The 19,106-nt window shown below is 39.3% G+C and overlaps 1 protein-coding gene across 2 annotated transcripts in view; it reads right to left on the reverse strand.

The window, feature by feature from the left end:
* The window catches only part of PTCH1 (patched 1), a 62,505-nt gene that overhangs the window by 15,951 nt on the left and 27,448 nt on the right, over positions 1–19,106 (reverse strand). For both annotated transcript variants that reach the window (XR_011339434.1, XM_069881029.1), the window contains exons 9-15: positions 18,525–18,656; positions 18,056–18,211; positions 17,337–17,435; positions 15,895–16,020; positions 8,319–8,437; positions 6,256–6,655; positions 5,448–5,757 (exon numbers count right to left, since the gene is read on the reverse strand). Coding sequence is in view for 1 of the 2 variants with exons in the window: in XM_069881029.1 (XP_069737130.1) it covers positions 5,448–5,757; positions 6,256–6,655; positions 8,319–8,437; positions 15,895–16,020; positions 17,337–17,435; positions 18,056–18,211; positions 18,525–18,656 (1,342 nt within the window). In the remaining variant the exon portion in view is untranslated. The remainder of the gene's footprint in view (positions 1–5,447; positions 5,758–6,255; positions 6,656–8,318; positions 8,438–15,894; positions 16,021–17,336; positions 17,436–18,055; positions 18,212–18,524; positions 18,657–19,106) is intronic.

Consider the following 19,106-nt stretch of genomic DNA (forward strand, 5'->3'; position numbering starts at 1 on the left):
GGAATTTAGTCCATTATCTAGAAGGAAAACTCTATCCATACTCCCCTCTGCCTCACCAAAGCCCTGGCTGAGTGCACTGAGCCACAGAGGAGGACACACACCACTCTCATTAAGTGTTTCGGGCTACTGCAGAGCACTGAGGCAATAGCTTCTACAATATAACCAGAAATTCCACTACAAGGAGTAAAAAAAACCACACTCAAACTTTCAACTTCAAACAGCAACTCAGCTGCTCCTCGAGCACAGCGTGAGTGAACACGATTTTGTCAATTTGTTCCATCTGTTCAACTTGTGCAGCTAATACAAGTCGTGGGATCTGCTGCCAGCACATGTAAAGATCACAGCCAACACCTATTCACTCTCAACTGTTATTTTCCTCTTTGCCACCCTTCAAGGGAGAGGGAATACCTCACAGCACAAATTTGTATCAGATTTAGTACAGGAAGCCACAGCCCAGTACAAGGAGGCTCTGTGCAAGCAGATGACAAACCGCATGTCCAGGGAAGAGAAGGAAAAGGCCAGGGGAGTGGCAGTAGAGGAAATCACCAATGTACCTTGCAGCTGTGCTGAGAAGCTGTAATGAAAACTGCCATTACAGATCATATAGGTTAACTACAGCTGTTCAGAGATAAGAGTGCTGGAAGAGAAAACGCACCCAGCTGCCACCTCCTCTGTGCTGAAGTATCCACTCCCATTTCCAAACTCATCCTCCCTCCCTCAGAAAACTGCTTCCCCTGTTGCCCTGCCAGATCATACCCACTACTTAAGCTGAGAATAGAGCAATGAAAGAAGCCTGCCAGATCTCCACACGCAACCCTCCAGCACCTGCCCAGGACGGGGACAATTTCACATCAGGTTTTCTGGCATCACCAAAGCATTGTTTGTTGGTGCCCTCAGAGAGGGTGGAAACATTTTTAAGATGTGCAAAAATATCAATCCCTCCCTCCTGTGCCAAATCCAGCTCCACATTTAATCTCTCAGAAAGTGGCCAGGTGAGAGCATCTGCGCTATTGTACCAGTTATGTGAAAGATTGCACTGGGAGGTTAAGACGCTATTGAAAAAGCATATGGGGAAGAAGGAGACCACCAAAGCACAGCTTAATGCACAGTAAGAATGGCTCCCTTCAGCAGGAGCAGCATGTGGAAGTACAGCTTGCAGACTAACAACCATCCCCTGTTGGGGGCTGCACAGACATGCAATAACAAATACGTCTACTGGCATGTGACATTACCAATTCGTGGTTGCAAGGTACATCAAAAAAGGGCATCTTTCTCACATCTCACCCCCTTCCGTGTTCTCACAAGTTTGGTCATCCCTCAAAATCTGCTCCCTTTTCTATCTTTACTCCTCAGCTGGCTTAACCACTTCGTGCTCTGGGTTATTTTATTACTGACTTGCTGAAACTGGAAGTCCGTGGAAAGTATGCCAAAAAACCACTATCAACTGTGCTTAATTTCTAAAGAATTTCAAAATTTCAATAATTAAAATTTCCCATAATTCTTTGAAATCCATAGCAGAGTTCCTGCTTTCAAAGCAAACAGTACTTCCATATATACTTGCAAACTGTTCATACCAAGGATTTTAAAAGACATTTAGTTTTTCATAGATGTGATTTATGAAATGTTTCTGGGAAGAATGATAAAAGAAATTTGTTGACTGCTTTCTGCAGAAAAGTTACAAAAATTATGGGATTTAAAAAAGAATCTTATATACGGTATTTTTTCATATCACTTTTTCTCAATGCTTCAGAAGAGAGTGAAATCCTCTGAAACTACATGGGATGCAGGACTAGGGGTGAGGAAAGAATTCGTACTGACTCATGAACAGCTGGCACCATGAAACAGCAGTTAAAATTACCCTTTGCAAAACCAAGCCTAATTACAAGCCGTTGGGGAATTCAAACTACCTCATTTTCATTCAATCACTTACAAAAATAATACTAACATTGCCAGTTTAAATGAATTATTAGTATTAACTCTTCTTCTGTTGCATTTTCAGTAACAAAAAAATACTCTAACCTGATAACAGAAAGCAAAATCCAAGGGAACCTCTGAAAATGGAAGTACATTAGGCTGATGGCAGTCCCCTGCTAGTAAATGAGGAAAAATGTATGGCTAGGACCAAGGACACTTTCTTGATAAATAACACTTTTGTTCACATGCTGGTGCTTCCCTCATTCTGCTGGACAAATGTGTGCATGTCAGCAGGCCACATTGAGTCATTAATCTCTAGCACTGAATTTCCAGTCAAGTCGGCAGGAATTAGCCATGAAGTTCAAAGTTGTCCCTATTTTTATCATCCTGCTCCTCCAGAATGTAGAAATGCACCATTCCCACCTCACAGAGGATTATCCCTGAATCCAATACAAAACCATACTTTGTAAATTCTGTTTTCACATTCCTTCTTCCCTTTTACTCCCTCAGCATAAGCCCTAGTTGGTCAGGATCAGGTACTATTATTGTCTGCACTTTGAGATAATGCCTTACCTATGATAAGTGTGGCTGCTTTTAGTGTAACAGTTTAGTTTCTTTTGTTACATCAAAGCCCTGTACCATTTTAAAACTTAACTTCCTTCTATTGATACATCTCAGTATCATCCTTCTCATTCATAGCTTTGTGATTGCAGTACGACACTCTGCAAAGACAACCCTGTGTCTTTACAAAGCAGCTAGTTTGTATTAATTGTGCCCCTCTTGGGGAAGGCGGGCAGGAACAGTAAGGTCACAGTCCTAAATGCTAATGGGTAATCATAATAATTAATTCAAAAGCTTTGGGTGGATTGACAGGCCAAGCAATGTGCCTTCCATCTTTCAGGGAGTGTCGTTGACTGTTCTAGTATCACACACCCTGCCAGTGTTATGTAGGGTACCAGGAATACTGACAGCAGCTCCAGTCAAAGAAAAGCAGAGATGAGGGAAGAAGGATAGGGAGGCTAATGTAGGCTGGAATGGGAAATTTAACTATGGGCAGTACGAAGAGAACAGGAACACCTCTAAGAGCAGAGCAGATCTGCAAAGGTCACATATGAGCAAGGACACAGAGCATGAGAAGGAGATATGCAGGTCCTTGGTACTAGGCCAGGTCCGCACTAACAGCCCTTAGCACAAGGAGGTGGCTACAAAGAGGACAAGCAGGCAGCCAAAGTGCAAACGCTTGGGAGAGTACGTGGTGGGCCTGAGAGAAGGTGAATGGGAATTCGAGCACCCCTGGGAACAACACTGTTTCACTCTAAGAAGTCAGCAAGGGAGTAGATCCAAGGGCATCTCTTCCTGACTTTATTGTTGGCAGATTGTGGCGAAGCTCAGCACTAATACTTGGAGATTCAGAACATGATCTCAGATTTCCATCTCCTGCACAGTTTTGGGGAGGGTCAGAAGGTCGGACAGCAGACACAGTTTCTCCTACTCTTTTGGAACAACAACAGAAAAATACTCACAAAAGAGATAAAACATAGCGGAAGTACCAGAGACTTGGAAAGCATGTAAAAAAGATGCTTGCTCAGAAATTTAGAAAGTATAGTAAGGTTCCAATCCAGCAAAACATCTAAGTTATGTTGAATTTTGTTTTTCCTGCCAGTAATACCTTCCCTTACAGCTCAATATGCTTATGTGAGCAAAATACTTCAAGTGAAACTTCCAGTAAGTAGACTGTAATGAATGGATCCAATATATTTAAAAACCATTAAAAAAAAATAATCAAAGCTAATAGCTGAAATACTGCTTTGCATGATTTATCAGTGCACAAAACATAGAGGAAACTGGATAATTTCAAATTGCATCCACTTTTCTAATATTGCTCAACATATTTTCAGAACAAATAAAATATCCCAAATACTGGCAGTTACCTGCAGTTACCTATATGTTCCCTAAGAATCAATGTCTACATTGGTCACCTGTAAACAGTTACGGTTAAAATTTACAGTCTCAGTAGGTCAGTACAATTAATTTTTCTGTTGGCAAAAGATTCCTGGAGATTTCCCAACAGAAAGACAGAAGTACTCCAGGGCAGAATGTGTTTCCTTACAGCAGAGAGCTGCTAAATTTGCTGACATGTAACCATACTATTTATTTTAAATATAAAAATACTTATTTGTCTCAACTTTTTTAATTATAGCATCTATAGCATCTTTAATATGCTGACCTGACTATAATTATCATCATAGTATCTGGAAGGCCTTGCCTTCTCTTGTCTTCCCCCACCCTGTTACAATTCAACACAGGAAAAAAATGCCACAATAGAAAGGATACTTGATGGGAAATCTAGAATGTATAGCCAAGTTCCCAATCCAATAAAACACATAAGCCACACTGAATTTTCTTCATCCCAGCAGTCCCAGCTGAAGCCAATGTGATCACTCCTGTGCTGAAGTTTAAGCCCATGCCAAAATACATTGTTGGGCAGGGACTTTACACTTACTGTTCTCAAAACACTCATCAAATACTTATTTACCCAAGACAGTAAGCCATATTTGACCATTAATTATAAAGACGAAAACTCCTCATTAGCTGCTTAGAAATTAATGGCGTGAGATGGCCTCTCAAGGATATAATCTCTTAAAGGGACCTGGGGGTGTTGGTTGACAGCCGACTGAATATGAGCCAGCAGTGTGCCCAGGTGGCCAAGAAGGCCAATGGCATCTTGGCTTGTATCAGAAATGGCGTGACCAGCAGGTCCAGGGAGGTTATTCTCCCTCTGTACTCGGCACTGGTGAGACCGCACCTCACATACTGTGTTCAGTTCTGGGCCCCTCACCACAAGAAGGATGTTGAGGCTCTGGAGAGAGTCCAGAGAAGAGCAACAAAGCTGGTGAAAGGGCTGGAGAACAGGCCTTATGAGGAGCGGCTGAGGGAGCTGGGGTTGTTTAGCCTGGAGAAGAGGAGGCTGAGGGGTGACCTCATTGCTCTCTACAACTACCTGAAAGGAGGTTGTAGAGAGGAGGGTGCTGGCCTCTTCTCCCAAGTGACAGGGGACAGGACAAGAGGGAATGGCCTCAAGCTCCGCCAGGGGAGGTTTAGGCTGGACATTAGGAAAAAATTTTTCACAGAAAGGGTCATTGGGCACTGGAACAGGCTGCCCAGGGAGGTGGTTGGTTCACCTTCCCTGGAGGTGTTTAAGGCATGGGTGGACGAGGTGCTGAGGGATATGGTTTAGTGTTTGGTAGGAACGGTTGGACTCGGTGATCCGGTGGGTCTCTTCCAACCTGGTTATTCTGTGATTCTGTGAAAGCTTCAAAATTGTCTTTGTAGCTAAGTAAACTTAGCTACAAAGAATTTAAATGACCTTAAGAGAAGCTGAGTCAACCCACAAGTTTGGATCAGAACCCAGGCATTCTCTCTCGTGCTCACAGTCTTTAACCATGTGAACATATTCAAAGAGGGGAGCATTACCAGTGTCAACAAGTTGTTACTGTTGTAGAATTAGAAAAGTTCATGCAACTCTTTCTTACCTTGCAGCCAGTCTCGAAAATAGTGCAACCACATTTTCGGAAGCTGCCGATCCTCTTCCAACAAAACGTATGTCACATTGCTGAAACTTCTGTGAAGTTCATAAAGCAAGCGCTGGACGTTTGGATAGTCTGCCTTCTGTGTCACAATATACATGTTGTAGAATGAAAAGTACTTGAATTGTGCAGCAATAAAGTCATATTCCCGTGTTTCCCGTGGTACAATGTCTGTGAGATCCAGTCCATCTCTCACCCGGGTAGTTCCATATAGGCTGAGCCCAAGTAAACCCAGAAAAAGAAAAATAACTACAATCTGCAACAGAAAATAGAAACACGTTTGGGTTTAGGCTTCAAAGGTAAGTACAATTCTTAATGCCATACTACAAAGGTAGGTTCAAAGTTAACATCCCTCGGTCTTCTTTAAGCCTTTTATTTATTTTTTTTTCCCCCATAAACATACACACTAGTAAGCTGAGCTAATCTGTGTTTTACGTAAGAGGTTTTGTATCATGGATGACAAATTCATATTGTGATAAAGTTTAGAAGTGGCTTTAGTTTCATTAATCACAAGCTTATGTTACTGAAAGTTTACCAAAATCCTCACTCATAACTTATATTTGAAAAGTATATCTCCATAACACTTGCAAGATAAAACCTTTGAAGTACGAAACTAGGTGTAAAATTATTAAGAATTGCTATTCCAAAATAATTTGATTTATTCTTCACATTTAATATCACTGCCAGGATAATTTTATTATAGGGCAAGGGAGAAGTCTGTTTCTGAAAAACAGGTAAGTAGTTCCCTGATTACCTTAGCTTTTGGTTTTAGGAGGAATGGAGCATAATGTTTCTCTGCAAAAGATGAGAGTGTCCACTTTGTACAGGGCGGCTCAAGGCAATGCATACTAGAGTCTGAGAACTGGGAAAGCAAATCCCTTGTTGAGCTTGTGCTTTCTGGACTCTGGCAGCTAAGGTTATCTTGTGTCACTGTCACTGGCTGCACAGATATTTCCGAGCGAGGCTCTGCTGTGGTGTAGTACACCTGCGTATGAGGATCGTATTCTGTGCGCAACTGCACTGTAGACTGCATTGTAATCTGAGTTTCGTGTGCAAAACTGTGACTGCTGTAAGGTGGTGGTGGACTGCAGCAAGTATTGTCGTTTTCCACATATGCTTGAGGCTCAATCTGAATCACTCTAGTGACACACGGACTGCAAGACAAGAGAAAAACATCTGTTCACATTTGGCTACAACTTCATTTTAATCAGACTAGATAGGATAACCTGCTTCCATCTAAGACTGCTTCTACTACTATTATTAGGTTTATATTAATCAAGTTAACACTTTGATGGGAATTCTAGTCTGCATCTTTAGGAAACATTTCTCAGACATGGTTCAAAGTGCAGGCATCTGAGAATATGTGCATATTTCTTGTGCTCAGGAAAGAAGAAATCAGCATCTGTCTAAAGATGTTGACAACTACCCACACCATTCCATTAATTACACATACTAATCACATCAATATACAGGTAGTTGCACACAGTCTTAATGCAGAGTATGTGTGTGAGTTTGCATCTACGTGCCCATGCAGAGAATTAAGCTATTTAGATCAAAATGGAAATACATGACATACTGATTTCTTCTGTTTAGAACTGTTAAAGTAACTTAAATAATATTTGGGCCTTCTGGATAAGATCTCAGACTTTTGGGAGGCAGGTTGAAACCACTCGCTGACTGAATGCTTTAAAAATTAAGTAAACACATACAAGGATTTAATCTCAGGAAGGACGGGCAACATGAGAGGGAAAATTACAGGAGCAGTTGAAGCATTCCCTTTATTTCAGTCTACACAAGACCCTAACAGATACCAACTTTATGAAAAAAATACAATCAGAGATAAACCTCTTCCTGTAAATGAGAAATGACAAATTCTTGATAGAAAACAGTACCCGAGATTTTTCACCAAGTGGACAAATTCTTCGAAAACAAGAGGAATTTGGAACTTGGCCTACCTAAACAGAGCAAGCTCTCATCAACTGCCTTTCTTCATATGTAAACAGCCCTGAATTCTGATACACGTTTGGTGCAACTCCAGAGGAGGGAATAAACGGAAGGTCTGATTGCACTCTGATTCTGAGAATCAGGGCTCCAAAATTGAAGCACGTTAAGCCATCCACTGAAACTACGAGTGATGCTGAAATAGAAAGTAGGAGTCCTGGCTTGGGATTAACTCCCTCTTCCAACCAATCCCTCAAAACTAAATTCAGAAAAGTGCTGTCTCTCTTGGACATTAAAACTAAAATGCCAAACTGTATCAGCTCCTAGGAAGGTGTAGAAGGCTAAGACAATACAAAGTGGATTCTCTACTGGTTATGACAGTAAGAGTACACATGTAGAAATGTAGCTGATCCTCTTCATTGCAGACAAAAGCAAAAACTAAAGTAGAAAACAAGTATTACCATTCTGAATTACTACTGCAGCCATAACAGAATATTTATCAGGCATTATCCTAAACTTACAGTACTGATCATCTTGCACTCCTCATAGTCTTACCAAAAACTTGGCTAAGGGGAAGTAATTTTAGACTTTATACATTATGTTTATGCACTCAAGTTTAAAAGCATAAAAAGCGTCTGTGTGTGTGTGTGAGAGAGAGAGAGCGAAAAGGTGGAAAAAGTGGTGCATTTTAACTTTTCCCCTCGGTCAGGTAAAAACAAAGGCAGCAAATGTAAGTCATTCACTAGCAATGAAATCATAACAAACTAACAAACTGACCCCGCTGCAGTGAAGAATTCCCACTCCTGACAATGAATGGTAGCACTGACCGGTGACCACAAAAAGGACGAAACTCGTACATTGATAACACATTCTCACCTTGAAAAACAGCAGAATATATCCAGTCTCCGGTCTTCCCGACGATAAAGGTCCATGCTCAAGATAGCAGGAAAAATCAGCAGAACCATAGCAAAGTTGAACACCACCACAACTGCTGCCTAGAGATCAATCATAGGAGACGTGATGTTGTTACTAAGCTTCTTGTATGGCATCAGCTTTACAAAGCATAGAACTTCCTTTCACTTCTCAACCATTCACCCATTTATCACGTCAACCCATCAGATGCTTTCAAGCCTTTCCCTGAGGAAACCGGGAGACACACTTTGCCATCATATAAGACTTATCGTAGTTAATTTCTTTTAATAAAAAGCTTCAGATTATTTCAACATATCCATGCTTGGAAATGTGATGATGATTTTTAAGTGGAAAAACAGAGCCAACAAATCAAACTTATTTGCATGAGATTCTACCACATTTAGACACTCTCTGTAAAAGAAGATGGAAGCAAAAAAAAATCTGAAACTAGAACTGAAGTTCTCACTTAGATTTGAGGGATCTAAGTAATTTAGGTATCACAGTAACATTGAAGCACAGTATTAAATCAGAAATTAAATAAAGGCTTATGTAAATTTTAATGAAACTGTTCTATTTAGTGAAATATTATGCTCTCAGTGTACTTAGAAATCTACTCAGAAAGACCAACATTTTGGGTTTATCATGGATTATTTTTAGAAGAGTATCAAAATTAATCCAACACCACATAGTAAATCTACATACTAATATGCTTGTATTAGACAGAAAGTGATTAACAAGCCAGGCTACCAAAATGAGCCTTAAACTGGAAAAAGACCACATCTTAAATTGGAACAAGAATATTTGGTTTAATTTGTAAAGCAAACATTATGTAATGAAAAATACCAACCTTCCCGCCCATCCTCTTTCAAACCATATATCAAAACCTTTCCCACACAGAGATTCCCAGAGAATCTCCATAAACATATGTGGTGCAGCATCTATCATTATTATTAATGGCATTTTTTTGTAATGCAGAATTGTTAGAAGCACTAGTCATCACAAAAGGAAAGCCTGGGCACAGATGGGACTGGACGATAGTTATCAGAGTCAGAGACACACTTGGAAAAAAACATTAGCGCTAGCAACAGGTGAAAAAATCCCTTTAAATCCTTATATTTTACCCATTAAATAAGCAGTAGGCACCTGGATAGCAGCCCAGTTTCATGTTAAGGTAATCGCCAATCAAATGCTTCCACCTGTAACTTCTGAAGCAACAACCTATTGGGTTAAAACAGCCAGAAAAAAGAGCAAAAGTTGGGCTACAAAAATGAAGTCACTGACCTGATCTAAATAGGCCCTCTTTATTCCAAGACGAATAGCTTGGTTTGATGTTAAAAAATCTGGCCTAAAAGCTGGCAGCTCAAAAGATGCAATATCTCTAAAATGTTTAAAAAATTCTTGGTGTATGTGTCAATTAAATAATATATATTGTCTAAGTAATGTAATTTTTTATCTCTTTATCCCTGAAAATCATAGTACTAACACACTGAATGATTTTTAGAGGCTTGAAGCTGTTCAAGTTTAATAAAGAGACTAGATCATTGTTTTGACTGTTCTGAGAATGACAGAATTAACTGGTTATGTAAATATTTTCTATTCTTTTGCATCATAAATATATTGTATACAAGTGGGTTTTTATTGGTGTTTGCCTTTAGGCATTTCCAGCCTGCTTGAGCTAAGATTTTGGCCCTGCTGGTTGTCTGTAGACTTTACTAAAACAGAATTACCTAGTCCTTAAAGCCAAATTAGTATTTAGACATCTTTAATAGAAAAGATCCAATGACTATTTCATGATTTATAAATACCCACAAAGAAAGGTATGTAAGGTCATAGCCAAGACTTCAAAAATTAAGTGATTTCCTTTTGATCCTCTCTAGAATTAACTGAATCTGTCAGAAAAACAAATGGCTGCTGTTGCAAGCAAGGTGTTTGTTGGACCTAGTTCATAAAACTGCTTGCTTTATTGCTGCTAAACCAGAGAAGGTTGAATCACCCATATAACATGAATAATTATCAGTGTCTAATCAAGATCTTCTATCAAGGATCAGTTAAGATTTATTGAGATTCAGAAAAAAACACCAAGGCCTGACTCAATAATTCTTACACTCCCAGTATGGCTGAAAAACTAACAAAAGTGCTGTGTTCCTCCCCCATGAACTGCAAATACTTCATGCCTTATCAGTTCCCTTTGTAGATCCTAATATTCCTGCATTTCATATGCTGCTTAACCTGAAAACTAATATTTAAGTGTATGCTAGAAAAGATTAAAGTTAATTCTATTCATATCTGATTTTCAAAACTAATCCAACAACACAGGGTAAATCTGCTTATTAACATGGTATCTCTTTACAGAAAAACTAGATTTTTCCATTGTGCCGTCCCACTGTTGATGTACTAATCCTGCAAAAAAAAAAAATTTAAACAATCCTCTGTGTTGTGATTTGCAGTTAAATAGATCCCTAGAGCTTAACAACACATTTGTTCGTATTGCACACTGTCTTTCCCTCACCCACCTCCCCAGCTTTTCAAGGACATTAACAGTTCTCAGTTTTCACAATTAAATACAGAAAATACTGTTTGTCTATTGATTCAAATTTGTTGCCCCATAACAAAAAACCTTGGCGAGGGAAGGAAAAAACTGTTAAAGGGTGACTCAATCTCTGATCTGACACACCAGCCATCCCCTGCACTGCCAATATCATTCAGATATCTGGTGGCTGGGAATGGGGGAGTATGAGAAACATGATCACGGCAATACCCACAACCTGTAACAATTACATTGACTGGGAAAGTACCAACAAAAAATTGAGGTAGAAGAGCTTCCAGAGTACAGGAAATCTGCTAGCAGTACCCAAGCTGACAGCATACTTAAGACGTCTGGGAATAGGGCATTTTCTCTCACCCTTTCAGAGACAAATGGTCAAATGGAAGAGGAAAGGGCCTCAGAATTTTCCTTGAGAAATCAACAAAGTTAAGGTTAGTCCTAGAAGATAAAATAAGACCTACTCAAGGGTGTGAAATGACAGCATTCAATGACATCAGAGAGTAGTAGAAAGAAAAATAAATCTGTTAATCAGAAAAAAATGTTAGTCACTTTCTGAGAAACATGCTGGTTTTTGCATGCACAGCCTAAAACCATTACTGCTGCTGCAACTGTTAACAGAGACGGCAGAATGGCAGTCTGTGCTGCAGGCAGTAAGGGAGACGCTAGCCAGGCTGGTAGTCTGGGGCCCTGCTGAAGGTATGTGCTGCTGTGTGCCATTCCTGGGCAGGCCACCCAAGGAGAATGGGTGTGCTGTATAGCCAGAGGTGATGAACAGATGAGGAGGTCTGTCAGGGGAACTTCCACCCTACTGCTGCCTATCTGCAACTGCCTCCTGACAGCATACAGACTCAAATGCTATGGTAGACAGGGGGACAAACCAGTTCATCAGAGTAAAATAACTAAATGAGCTTAAAAACTTAAGTACTTTCTCTTCAAAACCCATGACCATCACCCAGAAATGCACTTTTACATTTAGGAAAAAGACCAATCATTCTTACAGTGAGGGGAAAAAGTTACTGCTAAGGCTTATTGGGAAATGTTCTATCCTTGCTCATTACTGAACCCATACCACTCAAGTTGGATTAATTTCTGTGAAGCTGTACCTTCTCTTTCCTGGCGTCTGAATAGTCTATCTGAGGAAAAGATTTATCCCAGCAGTAGTTACACTCTGCTCTGCCTTCCTTCTTTTATACTGAAAGCAAAAAGCTAAGTTTAAAACATTCCTACCGCAAATGTCAAAAGGATTTCACTGGTAACTTCCTCTTCAGCAACATTTAAAGAAATGAAACCCATCTGAAAACTCAAGACCTATTCTTTCAAAGTCCTTCTTCACTCTTACAGGTGATTCTTGTGACTGAGTATCTGAAATATGTTCAGCATCTCAAAGCCCTAAAACTGCTTAAATAAGGGTCTAATGAGATTGAAAAATACAAGAAAAATTAAATTATGAAGAAGCTACAACAGTCCCTATTTGCACAAAGGATTTGAATTTAAAAATCTCATGCTCAAAGGGACCGATTTCCATTTTTTTAAACTCAGGAAGAGTTAACGCTAGTTAACTCCTAGGACAGCCATGAGAGTTGCAGTGTCTGCGCTCCATTAAGTAAATTAACACCTCAGAGGTATCAATGAATGGCTTTAGCTGGCAGAATAGAACAGAAGCTGAGAAAGAAAAAAGCATTGATACGAGGGATAAAAAATGGGTTGGGTGGTCGCATCCAGAGGGCAACAGTCAACAGCTCAATGTCCAGATGGAGATCAGTGATAAGTGGTACCCCTTATGGGTCTGTGCTGGGACTGGTGTTGTTTAGTATTTTCATCAGGTGTTGGGAAGCGATTCTGACCCTCTAATCTGCTCTGGTGAGACCACAACTGGAATACCGCATCTGGCTCTGCAGCCCTCAGTAGAGGGAAGACTGCTGGAGTGGGTACAGAGGAGGGCCACCAAAATAATCAAAGGCCTGGAGCAGCTCCCCTATGAAGACAGGCTGAGAGAGCTGAGGTTGTACTAACTGGAGAAGAGAAGACTCTGAGGAGACATTACTGCAGCCTTTCAATACTTAAAGCGGGCTTATAAGAAACATGGGGAAAAACTTTTTAGCAGCGACTGTAGCAATAGGACGAGGGGTAATGCTTTTAAACTAAAAGAGGAGAAGTTTAAACGAGGTATTAGTAAGAAATCTTTTTCGCTGAGGCTGGTGAAACACTGGAGCAGGTTGCCCAGAGACATGGTAGATGTCCCATTCCTGGAAACTTTCATGGTCAGGCTGGATGGGGCTCTGAGCAACCTGATCTAGTGGAAGATGTCCCTGCTCAATGCTGGGGGGTTCAGCTTGATGACCCTTTATGGTCCCTTCCAGTCCAAACCATTCCATGATTCTATGAGTCTAGGCAAAACATGAATTTCTAACTAGAAGCTGGGGTTGCAGATGCAGGAAAACATTTATTCTCCCTCGGTAGCTGGGTTATTTTACAGATACTGGGCCTCAAAAATACGGAAACTTTAACAATTACCTTGCAATGTCTCAAGAAAAGTGAATGAAGAGGAAAACAAGGTTAAGAGCAATCCTTTTTTTGAGCCCATCTGTTAAAAATCCACTATCTAGATGAGAAGAAGGCAGCATCTGTGAGAAGTAAATGCAGTAGTTGATTGCTTTTTAATTCTGGCTAGGAAGCTATCAAAGACAGCAAGGACTTCTTTTCGTTTAAGCAACCCTGATTAAGACAGAAGGGGAGGAAGAAGACAGTAAATGAAGAAATCCGTATATAAATACAAACCACCCACTAAAATCTGTCAAGGTTACCCGATTCTGAATGCTGTGATTAATGTATCACCTGATTTTGATTTTACCTGGTGAAGCTAAGCAAAGCAAGTAAGAGACATTATTTCTCAACAACAAAGGATGTTATTTTACTGGTTTCCTAGCTTATATACATATCAGCCACATATATTGCCTTAGCACCAATAAATACAGCTGCCTTTCTTTTTTTCGCACATTATTCCACCTCTTATATACATCCAAGGGGTTACTATGTGCAAGCAAAGACAAATTACAGATGCATGTGAGAAAAGATTGAGCAACTAAAAGCATTAATTTCTGGACAGTCAAATGTTCGTACACATAGATTCTATATTAATCACTACCTTAAAAAGGACTTCAATTGTGATGGTTTTATTCTGAATAATATCAACATGTTCATACATGAATAATGTTGAAGTCTTACTGGAAACTTTTTCTTTGTCATTTTGATGTGCAGAGTTCATTTGTTGAACTTTCAGTGAGTCAGTCTACAACATGGCACCGCGCAAAAAGACTTGAGAAAAGGATATTTAGCTTATACTCAGATTACAGTAACAATTACAGCTGTTGTCTCCACATATGTTCTAAAGGCAACGTGAAGACTGAGAACAGAGAAAGGCAGAATAAAATCTGATCAGGTAAGAAAAAATTAATTTTGGTGTCTGTCACTAAACAGCTTGGCAGTGCAATTAGGATAAAATGACCCATCTCTCTTGAGTACTTCTTATAAGATGCATTTAGGCTGAAGTAACTTCTGCAAAGCACAGGTACTACAAAGTCTGACAAAAGAAGCCTTCTCCTCTGATTCCTAATGAAAATTTCCAGCATACTGTTAGCTGCTTAAGGTGCATGTTGAACGTTTGAATCTGGGCCACAGACTTCAGAGACATAAATAATTTCTTCCAATAGTAGAAGTTTTATATGTCAAAAAATATTTCACCCATTGACACTGATCTGTGCCATAAAATAAAACAATTCACTGTCACATCACCTGTAAGAAGAGACCTCTACATTTTAGCAAATAAGCATAGCTAAGTACTGATTAACCATTCAAGACCAAGGATCTAGTTTCAGTTGCCACAGACATCTGCTACACAATGTGAAAAAGACAATGAGACCTTTACTTTCTCTATTATTCACTATCAAATTGCTTATTGAGAAGGAAATGGTTAGCAAATTATTAATGCTTATTGGTAAGATAACTGCAAGAACAAAGAGTTTACCACTTTACAGCTTAATGCACACATACTTAACTCTCTGAAAACAGCAACAATTGCCACATGTATTAACAAAAATCACAGCCTTTGCTCTCTCTACATAGCCAAGGGCTCAAGGAGAATAAAAAGTGATTGAAGAAACAAGCTACAGAAGAAATTAAAAAACTACTGAAAAATTACAGTTGGCCTGCTTTGTATCAAAGTCAGACGGTGCTGTAAATTGCTTGTTTATTAAATCAGTGTCAGGGGAGAAACTCCCAAAGCCATCTTTGAAGAGCCCACACTTATCGAAGAACACTTTCTCCAGCTTCTTTAATATTTGGTATTCCTGAAAATATATTATCACAAACAAATGCAAGAGGGAAGGGTAGTGCAAGCAATACACGGTTCAGCACATAAAATTCGTATTTTCTATCAATACAGTTGTAAACTAAAATTCTTGAAGTTCTCTCCAAGTTTGCCAAAATTACATCAGGAACAAGGCAGTACAAACTGCCATGGTAATAATCACATATTAAATGCATAATCACTGCTGCCACTGCACTTTGGTTACAGTTTTTAAGAGCAGCAAACCAGACAAACGTGAATGAAAGCATTGAATTCCTACTCAGGAATGTTACAGTACACAGTACAGTCTAGTCCTCTTGACTTAAGAATGCAAATCTTTCTGGAGACCTGTTTCTGCTTAGTTACACACATCTTGGGTTTTGCACTTAACACAGATGTGATGGGGCAGGATATTCTTTCACCTGCTAAAAGGATGCAAGAGACTCCAAGCATGAGAAATGGGAGGAGCGGAATCAAGGGCAGACAGCAGATGTTATTACCCAGACCTATGGTCAACAGTGATCACGTACTAGTTTAGTGAACAGCAGCAGCATGAACACATATTTCAATGCTACCACTAACAGGTACCATCACTGGCTTACCATAATGAGACCATGTGTAACAGCCTACAAATTAGCATATAAACTTACTTGGAGTGAAAATGCTCGTAAAGCAGGAATAGGGATTAAGGCAGCCATAAAGAAAGCAGTAACATTACTGATAGATGTAAGGGCTACACTTGCTCCTGTCCGCTTCAAACATTCCCCTGTTCTGTCCTGCAAAACAAATGACATGTCTAAAGTCAAGTGAATAATGTCACGTCCTACCAATCAGGAGGTCATTCTACAGATATAACACAGTAACAGTGAAGAATTATTACAATGAAATTCTGAATACAAGTGTACAAGCATGCATTTGAGAGCCTGTTAAGAATTAAAAATATAGTAATTTTACTGTTGAGGAGGAAAGCACATAACACATTAAATGCTCACATTTTTTATGGACAGAAAACATTATCGAAGTTGATTCTAGCTTCAGAACACAAGCCTAAAGGGGTACTGACATTATATCAAATACTTCTGTAATTAGGCGGGATTTATTTTCCACCAGTAGAGTCATTTGATGTGCACATTTTCCAGACAAAATAAGCATGTATTAACAGCAAAGATACATAACATAGCTATACCTCTTGAAGATTTATGTAACAAAACAAAAAAAAACAACCCAGAACCCAGGGACCACACACAAAAAACACAGAGAAATCAAGACGAACACGTAATCCTTTCCCAGCCAAACATGCTATTTTGGAGCATATGGAGGTCATATCAGAGAGATCTTGCAGTGCCTGCATACCAAACCAGCCAGAAAGAAACACATGAAGGACACTGCTTGTACAAAATAGAATGGGCAAATATATATTGCTTTTAAGTGATTTGTACTTTGGATATGAAACTCTGGACTGAGGGTAAAAGTGTCAGTAAAAGGAAAGGATCATAAAAGTGACAACATCCGAGATGTCATAACATTAATAAGTTATTCTTTGAAATGCCACAGTCAATTATAAACATCAGAAAAGATAAACAGATGAAAATATCCAAGGAAACTAAAATTTAAGGCTGTAACAAGTAGGTAAAGGTAACAGTTGATACAAATCAAAAGAAATTCTTGTTTTCTAAGTTTTCCTTCTCTTTTTTTCTCATCCTAATATTTTTGTGTTCTACAATTTAATTGTTAGAGTCATATTTGAGTTTGTTCCTAAATTTACTTCTGCTGGAATTCTGTGGATTAGGCAAATTAGCCTTTGCGTGATATCTACAAATTAAATTTTCGAGACAAAATAAAACTAAGACACAACTGAAAAAAAGAAAGAAAAAAAATTGCGTAATTGTGAATATTCAAAAATATCTAGGATCACATACATTGCCATCATTTCCTATTTTATCAGAAATAAGAATTTTCAGACCCTAAAAAAAGCTATTGAGAGAAAATTGGTGGTTTTTTTAATCACCACTAATTAATTCTGGATACAGTTACCTTTTCCTACATGAAGCCTTTTGTTTTATCTCTCCCCATAGCCCCACTCTGTCAATACCTCAAAAGGGATTCTCTTATTCTGCCCTGTTTCACTAAATGCATGTGCCAGAAGGAAGACATCATCTACACCAACTCCAAGAGCAAGAAAAGGCAAAACCTGGGGGGAGAAACAAAAATCAAGAAGGTTGTTTTATGATCTGTCGTGCAGCTAGCTATTAAATGGCTAATTAAAGCAACTTTTACATTACACTGTACATATATCCAAGGGTAAAATGAAAATCAAAAGGATGCAATATGTCTATTAAATATTATCCTGAAGTACTGCTGAAGAACTTGCAGTATACCATTTACAGGTAAAAAACGTCATGAAGAATAATTCAGGTTTTGGATAGACAGAGAATATCTGATAATAACTCAGGTCATATTTTAAATCTTTTTAGAATTTGAACATCTGCATATATTCAGATGCAAGGAGAAAAACCTGCAGCTTCTAATGTATAACTGGATGCCTCCAACTCCTACACGAACACAGAAAAATCAAATAACCCAAAATCTAATAACTATATGAACTACACAATATCTGCTTTTTTCTTCAATATCATTTGGCAGCATGATCATTTAATTTCTAACAGTATATGCTCTGAGATAGGAGAAAGGCACAAGTAAAAATCTCCATTCAAAATATTTCTGCAGGCTTTTTCCCCTCAAAGAGTCAGTTGTGTCCATTTACTAACAGAGTACTTGTAATTTAACAGCAGACTTGAGTCTTCTAAATACCTGAGTTGTGGCAGCATTAAAAGAAATTCCAATCAATGAGCACAGGCCCAATCCTGCAGCCACCGAGAGTGCAACCAACAAGACTCCTGCCAGCCCCACAGCACCCTGAGACTTGGCACAGTCCCATCGCAGCATTGTTAAACAGGCGTAGGCAAGCTAAAGCAAGTGGTGGGAGGGGAAAGAAGGAGATGGGAGAGAAAAGAAGCAAAATATTAGAATGGATCCTTCTCTAACAGCTATCTTTCCCCACTCAGAATACACATCTTTACCAACATTTTTAAACAGAATAGACATATCACAGAACTTAACACAGAGGAACAGGTGACAAGCCTGAGGCAAAAGTTTACAAGTTGTAATTTTTATTTTAAATATGCCTAAAATGTTCTGGAACTGCTGACTAGTAACAACGAAACAGAAATTTAAGCCCTGTTCTACTATCAGAGAAAATTAAATAAATGCATTTCATTACCATGAGTAAGTAGCCACTAGCAACTCTGATAACACTGACATCAGAAAATGACTTTAGGATGTCATCCAGGGTGGTTGTAGTAAAGGAAAGCACCTTCTGAGTAGAGTTTTGCGCAACACTTTGATGAACAACCTATGAAGAGTAAAATAAAACTTGGTGTCACTAAGGAAAAAAACCATTACTATCTTCTACAGCACACATCTGAAATCAACGACGTTTGCCTTTATGCTCCTTTGAAAGCCCACACCCTACACAGAGATTATGTTGATGCCACACAAACATACTTGGTAACTATTTCTTGCAGGCTACTGATGATCAGACAAGAATGTGCAGTTTTCAGCAAAGAGTACTGTATTCCCAGCCCGTCCCAGATATTTAACTTGAATTCTCTTCCCATAATTCCGCGATGGATTTGCTACAACATGAGTTTTGCCTTTAACTCAAGGCCAGGGATCTCTTTGGGGCGCTCCTCTTTCCCACCCTGCCCTCAGCCATTTGCAGAGGTTAGAGCTTGGGACACAGAGGCCAGGTGCTGTCACACAGCCTCCCTACCAGGGCTGATGCTGGGAGAGCAGCCCAGGG

The sequence above is a fragment of the Phaenicophaeus curvirostris genome, chromosome Z, assembly GCF_032191515.1.
Source record: "Phaenicophaeus curvirostris isolate KB17595 chromosome Z, BPBGC_Pcur_1.0, whole genome shotgun sequence".
In the NCBI taxonomy this organism is placed as follows: Eukaryota; Metazoa; Chordata; class Aves; order Cuculiformes; family Cuculidae; genus Phaenicophaeus; species Phaenicophaeus curvirostris.